Source organism: Limulus polyphemus, unplaced genomic scaffold, assembly GCF_000517525.1.
Source record: "Limulus polyphemus unplaced genomic scaffold, Limulus_polyphemus-2.1.2 Scaffold4116, whole genome shotgun sequence".
In the NCBI taxonomy this organism is placed as follows: domain Eukaryota; kingdom Metazoa; phylum Arthropoda; class Merostomata; order Xiphosura; family Limulidae; genus Limulus; species Limulus polyphemus.
This window is the reverse complement of record NW_013669726.1, coordinates 89,908-97,654: the sequence shown is the minus strand read 5'-3', so window position 1 is coordinate 97,654 and position 7,747 is coordinate 89,908. Positions and strand designations below refer to the sequence as shown.

Here is a 7,747-nt window from a genome sequence, read left to right as displayed (position 1 = left end):
CTTTTAATGATAGCTTTACCCAATAACATACACAGTACTCTACTAATTGTTATATAAATATTTCTTATAATATTAGTTTTACCCAATAACATACACAGTACTCTACTAATTGTTATATAAATATTTCTTATAATATTAGTTTTACCCAATAACATACACAGTACTCTACTAATTGTTATATATATATTTCTTTTAAGGATAGTTTTACCCAATAACATACAACGTACTCTACTAATTGTTATTTAAATATTTCTTTTAATGATAGCTTTACCCAGTAATATACACAGTACTCTACTAATTGTAATATAAATATTTCTTATAATGATAGCTTTACCCAGTAATATACACAGTACTCTACTAATTGTTATATAAACATTCCTTTTAATATCAGCTTTACCCAGTAATATACACAGTACTCTACTAATTGTTATATAAACATTTCTTTTAATATCAGCTTTACCCAATAATATACACAGTACTCTACTAATTGTTATATAAATATTTCTTTTAAGGATAGCTTTACCCAGTAATATACACCGTACTCTACTAATTGTTATTTAAATATTTCTTTTAATGATAGCTTTACCCAGTAATATACACAGTACTCTACTAATTGTAATATAAATATTTCTTATAATGATAGCTTTACCCAGTAATATACACAGTACTCTACTAACCGTTAGGTTATTTCAGAGAGACATGCTGTTTTTCTTCTTCCAAATATTATTCAATCATCTGTCATTCCTTAATTTCTCGTTCTCAGTTGATTGGTTTGAAACTTAGTTGGGTTATACCTTTGTCTAATAGGCCCTGATACATACTTTTTCTTTTCTTTTTTTTTGATTTAGAGTTTTTTAAGGATTTTATGGGGTTAAAGGTCAAACAACTAAAAAATGTATATTTTTGGCTCCTATGTACTTATATTTATAGCAATCAAGATGAAAATTGGCTCAACTATAAATTTTCATTTGCCCAACATGCTGACACATAAAAGTCTTTTATATTTTTAGGGGTCAGAGCATACAAAAAACATAATTTTGGGATTTTTGGCCAATTACTTAGCCATAGTTTGACCAATTTACATGGGATTTGGTACAAAGACACCTTCTTGCAGGTCCCAAGCAGTGATATACATAATTTTAGATGTTTCTGGTGTCAAAATTGGCCATGTTGGGATTCCATGCTGGAGACATGTTGCATACACCCACAAGTATTGGCCTCTTTAATTATATAAATATTTCTTCTAGTATTAGTTTTACACAATAATTTACACAGTACTTTACTAATCACTATTTAAATTCGTTTTGTGGCATATTTTGTATTCCTAAAATTGTGAATCAATCATACAGAAATTGCTATCTTTTGGTGTCGACTTTGAAGAAGAGAAAATCTACCAGACTAGTTTCTCTTGTAAATCTTTGCATAAGTTTAAGGTTTGATCTCTTGCTTCAAACAATGCAACAAAACTCCCAAAGCAAGGCTACTTTTGTTTAGGACCATTCCATTTTGATCTTGATTTGCACTGTATGAATGGTTTTCAATTTGTTCATGACATCTAGGACAGTCTGAACACTTAGTAGAAACAACAATAAATGTTCTCGGCTATTTCGTATGACTTGCATTGTTTGATGTTGATCAATCATATCTGAGCTTGTTCACCACTGAATGATGTAAGGCAATGAAAGTGGTTACAATAAGATCAACGGTAAATGTATTTCTTTTGCTTTACAGTTTTCTTGTCCTCTTTTGTATGGACTCTAGTACTTTTGGATGAAATCTCTTTAAAATCACTTAACTTCAACAGGAACCTAGAACATTTGTATTTCATACAAATATCATACTTTCCAACAATGCACTTGCAACTGAGACTAGGATAAACATGACTTTTGGACATTTTCCAGCTTATATTGACTATTTTTGTACTGTAAAAGGTCTTCTGTAAATAAACTACTTTGTAAAATTTAGTGGGTTTTTGCTAAACACTTCACAAAAATAGGGGGAAACTCATTTTCAAGCAGATTTCAGTGAAATAGGTGGATTTATGAGCACAGAAGTTGTATAATTAGAAAATTTCTGTATGGTCAACTCCCAATTTTAGGATTAAAAAGGTATGAATAAATATTATGCATTAATATGAATAGCTGAAAAACTATGTTGTCTTACATGTACAAGATATATACACTTTAATGATGTGTTTATAACCTTTTATAGAATTGCTAATCTGGAACTGATGTCCAAGTATGGGTGTGAAGCATGGAAGATGTACAACTCTCTTTTGGTACAGCTTTTACATCAGGCTCAAAAACAGCTTCAGGACTTAAGGTATGTTTTAGCATCATAAATTATACTTGGTTAATTATTTCCATACTAACATACCATATATACTGCCAAACAGATGTACTTGACTATCAGCTACATTTATTCTACGATAAAATGTTTTTCTTTTTTTAAATACTTGTCACACTTGATATTCATAGCTCTACTCTACATAATTTTGTTATGAGAAAGCTGTAGGTGTGTATTCTCACCTTTGTCTCACCCTCACGACCCTGTTAAGGTACCTTTCTTCCCTTCACCTTCTGTCAGAGACTCTACACAGTAACCCTGAGGTGTTTTCTCCTGGAATCCTTTATGTCCTTACTTTTACGTTGGCTCAGCTGTTGTCTTAAGGTTTGTTTGTTGTTGGACCTCTTTGGCCATGATGCAGTTTTGGCTTGGACCCGTCTCCAGGCTCCTTATCTGAGGGACCTCCGCATGGAGCCATTTTTGCATTGTCATGTGTTTGACTCGGTTCCTGAGTCTTTGGAGTCGTGGGTGGTCTTGGTCCATCAACATTCTACCCTTACTAACTTGGTAGCTAGTTTGTCGCAATTGGGACAGCACTGATTTCTTTCTCCTGCCCTTCTCCTTCCCAACCTCTTCCTGTCCCACCCTTTCACAGTGCTATGGTTCGATGATTTACTCAACGATGCATGATCTGCCAACAGAAGTACCGGTGACAATGTGGTCGGTTCAGTCCCAGTGAGGGTTTGTCTCTTGAATTTCATTTATCTGTGGGGAACTTTTCTCGTAGATGTCTGGGTTCACATGGTGCTCTCGGAGGGATATGTTGTCCTTTTACTCTCCCTTCGTCCATTATCCAGTGTTCCCTTCCCTTCTCCTGGGGATCCCTTGACATGCCAGAATCTGTCAGAGGTGGTTCAGGACCTCATCACACAACAGGCTATCAAACTAGCTCCACCAGGTTCACAGGGGTTTACTTCTGGCTCTTCTTGGTTCCCAAGAAGGCTAGGGACTGGCATCTTGTCATTGATCTATCCTGTCTCAATCAGTATGTTCACACTCATCGATTTACCTTGGAGACGTACCTTTCTCTTCAATGGGCATTTTCCCCAGGTCTTTGGATGACCAAGGTGAACATTTCCAATGCTTACTTACACATTCTTGTACCGGAGTGTTCCTGTCCATATCTTTGTTTTGTCCACTGGGGAATTGTGTACCAGTTTCGTGCCTTACCTTTCAGCCTGGCCTTGGCACCATATGTGTTTTGTTGCATTGTCCGCATTTGTGCTCGACATATTCATACCATGGGGCTGCGCTTCCGTGTTTATATGGATGACTGGCTTCTTGCTCGTTCCGATTGGGAATCGGCTTGTCACACTCTTCAGCTACAAGCCAAAGCTGCATGGGTGGGCTGATTGGTCAAATTGGAAAAGTGTTTCCTTTGTCCTACCCAATACTTTATGTATTTGGATGTTTTCTTCAACACCCATCTCCATGCACCGTCCTTCTGATTGCTCTTTACTGGCCTGCTCAGCCTTGGTTTCCTCTGTTGCTCCAACTGCAGGTGGTCCTTCCTCTTCCCTTCCTTCCTGATGTGCTCTGTCAACCCCAGCCACCAGCGCTCCATCCATGCTGTCTGTCATCCGTCTTCACGCCTCGCTTTTGTCAAGTCCTTGGGGAAGAGTTCCGGTTTCTCTTGCAGAGTAGTTTCACATTTAGCCTGTTCCATTCGCCCTTCTTCTTTGGGCTTCTATCAATGCAAATGGAGCAGTTATTGCTCCTGGGCTTCTCACACAACAGTTGCCTGTATCTCCAACTTTCTCACATGGCTTTTTGAGAGGGGCTCTTCAGTCTCCTCAATTTTGGGGTTTTGGGCGACATTATCCCATATTCCATCTTTTCCACTTCTGCAGAGTTTTTGCTTTACCTGTCTTTCCATGTTTAATCGTTCCTTCCAGCTCTATCAGCCACCAACGCATCTGTCATTTCCAGACTGCGACATTAATGTGGTCCTTCATTCCCTCACTTTACCACCATTCGAATTTCTGTCTATGTGTTCCCTGTTTCACCTCTCTCCTCCTGGTCTGCGGGTGTTGTACATCGGATATTTTCACCCTCATCGTTACTAGAACCTTGTACCACTCCTCCTACCTTATCCTTTATTCAGATTGTGCTTTTTTTTCCTCAAGACCTCTGTGGCTCGAGAAGGTCTGTCCTGTCCATGCTCTCCATTGTTATATTGCTCGCATGGCTTTCTACCGGGGTCCTCGTTCCTACCTTTTTATCCCTTGGCAACCTTCCTCATCCCATGATCTTTTGCTGATTATGATTACCTGACCAATTGGGTTTTACATTTAATCTAGTTGGCCTATGCCTCCTTGTCTCCTTCTCAGCATGATCTCTTTCACATTTCCTCACATCAAATCCATCATCTTACTTCTCCCTTGTCTCTCATCTTCATCAGCCATTGAAAGAGATTCTATGATCAGGCATGTGGACAACTCTGCACACATTCATCTCCCACTGCCTACATCACATTGCTGTTTCTGCTTCCTCATGGTATTGCCTGCTGTCTGTGGCTATTCTACAGACGTTGGCATGAGGTAGGTCCTTACTAATGCTTTCTTTTCTTTAATGTCCCCTGCTTCAGCGTCAATTTGGATCCCTCTCTGTGGGGAGTGGTGCCTGACCAGGTATTCTGTCTGTACTCAGAATGGGTTCCACTTCAATGGCTATAATCATTTGCAGACATCTGGCTACCAAATCCATGCTGTAAGCCATGTTGATTCTTATACATTTTCCATAGCTATGTATAGTCACCCTTGAGGTGGAGTGTTTTACAAGGTCACTAGAGTGTAAATTCCTCATGATAATTGCATCATAATATGCCCGTCCCAGACTGTACAACCCATGGCCAGCATGGGTAAAGCAGAAGGGGATTGCTGCCCATCCCTGCTATGCCTAGATGGAATAAATCGGTGTGATCTGTTTTTCAAAATAGGGTTTCGTAATCACCCATTGCACTGTCTCAGGTGTTGCAGTCCCTCCGGACTCTCCACCGCACTCCCCCCTTTCTACGAGTGGAGTAGGGGAGTCCTTACCACTTACCAGTTCCTAGTCGCTGGGGTGGTTGACCATGGAGACAACCTGCTGGATGGGTTCCACAAAGATGGCTATAACCATTCAGTTCAGAGTAGGACGGTAGTGTTCTGCCAGTGTAGAGGGAGTTACAAGATCCTCCAGATGAGTAATTATTTCCCGGAGTTGAGACACCAAAATGCAGTTCACCCCTCTGATTGGGTGCCCTCCTCCTACCCTCGCGTGGATGTTGGTACCTAGTGAGTGAGGTTTTGGAGATCGAGTGAACCAATCACATAAGTCCTCACACATGTTTCAGTTGTCCATCTTCCCCTCTTGACTTGTCTTCTGTGTTATGGGTCCCAGAAGGTCTATGTGGCCTGTTTCCACTTCTGTCCTGGGTTTTCCCTCGTTTGGTCAAGGTTGTTACTGACCTGGGGTCATTTCTAGCTGGTTTCATGGTCGTGAGGGTATGCTATGGACTTCTCTTGGATTTTGGGTGATACATTCCTGGATCCCTGGCATTAGGCTACCTTGTGAGATCCTGGAGTAGAATGTTATGTTCATTCTTGACTCTGGGACTTGAAGTGAAGACAGTATGATCCTCATCTCACCCTTGAAAGTATGTCGGTACCTAGCGAGTGAGGTTTTGTAGGTAGTTGACTTACCGAATACCATCCATCACGCCTTAACCACTCTACACCATAGGACACATCTTCACTTGCCCACTTCCATCGTGGGACTGAGTGATTCTGATTTCTGTTTAAGATCACATTGCTAAATTATCCGGATGTGCTCCCTTTAATGTTCTGCCGTGTATGGTCTTCCTGATCATGTCGATGTTCATGGCAAAGAGATATCTGGCTCAGATGTGGTGCGGTACCCCTCCTCAGATCATCTGATCTGTTCCTCTCATTTTGGGGGTGATCTCTGGATGCTTCCAGAGGATACGCCCGTGTCTCTCCTCCATTTCAATGTGGGATTCAAGCTAATCTTGTGAGAGGAGGGAAGAGTACCTTATCGGAAATTATAATTTTACTAAATGAAAATGTATATCCAATAGGTACTTTTTTCTACTCATACTTCCCACCCGTCCTCCCCACAATCTTCCAGTGCTCATGTCTTCTGCCAAACTCTGAAGTGATAGTTTGGTAGTGGTGCGTAGAGGGAGTAACATGCGTCATGTGATATTAGTGCTCTCATATTGGTGGAGAAGTGATACATGATGATTTGCTTGAGAGATGTGTTAGAACTGTGGAACTGAAAAAGTTTGCATATAGAGGACAGCACAAAACAAGAAAAGCTAATCTTGTGAGCGGAGAGAAGTACCTATCGGAAACACATTTTCATTTAGGAAAATTATAACTTCAGGCATAGGGCAATGTTGAAACATATGTCCCTATTATTTCATTCACTGATTCTGGAATTTTTCATGTATTAAGACTGTTTTGTTCATTTTGTATATTTTTCCAACTGCTCTCCTGTTTTGTTTTCTAATCATTCTGGGTTGCCAGTGGTTTAGTTAAAGTTGATAGTCTTTAACTCTCCCTGTCTTTGTTATTGCAAAGATCAAAGATACTAAAACTGTCTACCACTGTCATTAATTTTGACCTACTATTTTTTACATTGTGTTATTTTTTTAATTTATGACTTGCACAACTGTATTCTTTAGTGTTAAATAACTGTCCAGGTGTGACCCATCTTCAGGTGGAATCTAACTTCAAAGTAGAAAAGTTTCCAGAACAAATTCCCAAATTATTGTTTCTTTTAAAAGAGATTGAGTGTTTGGTTGAACCACAAAAAATATTCCAGAAATGGCAGTCCTTTGGAACTTCCAAACCCAGAATTAAATTTTTTGTTTCTTGGCATGGGAGGACAATACTAGATGCATTCCGGTTTTGTTGAAATGTGTTCTTAAATGGTAGTGGTTTTTGTATATCTTTTTGTGCAACAGTTATACAAGATTTTAAATATAAATAATGATCATTTGTTTGTTAGAATCACATCATTGAAATAAAATCAATTCATCATTGAAAAAAGTAGTTTAAATACAACTTGTTTGAGTATGGATAAATTATGATTTGAATAGAATTTTTTTTATCATATAGAAATAGATGGTATTACTAATATAACAGAGATAATACATATAGAGATAGTTGGTAGTACTAATACAACAGAGATAATACGTATAGAGATAGATGGTATTACTAATACAACAAAGATAATACGTATAGAGATAGATGGTATTACTAATACAACAGAGATAATACGTATAAAGATAGATGGTATTACTAATACAACAGAGATAATACATATAGAGATAGATGGTATTACTAATACAACAGAGATAATACGTATAGAGATAGATGGTATTACTAATACAACA

General features: G+C 38.6%; 1 protein-coding gene across 1 annotated transcript in view; it reads left to right on the top strand.

The window, feature by feature from the left end:
- Nucleotides 1-2,141: 2,141 nt before the first annotated feature.
- The window catches only part of LOC106470616 (pre-mRNA-splicing factor SPF27-like), a gene marked incomplete at its 5' end in the record, with an annotated part of 13,643 nt that continues 8,037 nt past the window's right edge, over nt 2,142-7,747 (top strand). The window contains one exon of the mRNA XM_013931179.2: nt 2,142-2,322. Coding sequence (XP_013786633.2) covers nt 2,142-2,322 — 181 coding nt within the window. The remainder of the gene's footprint in view (nt 2,323-7,747) is intronic.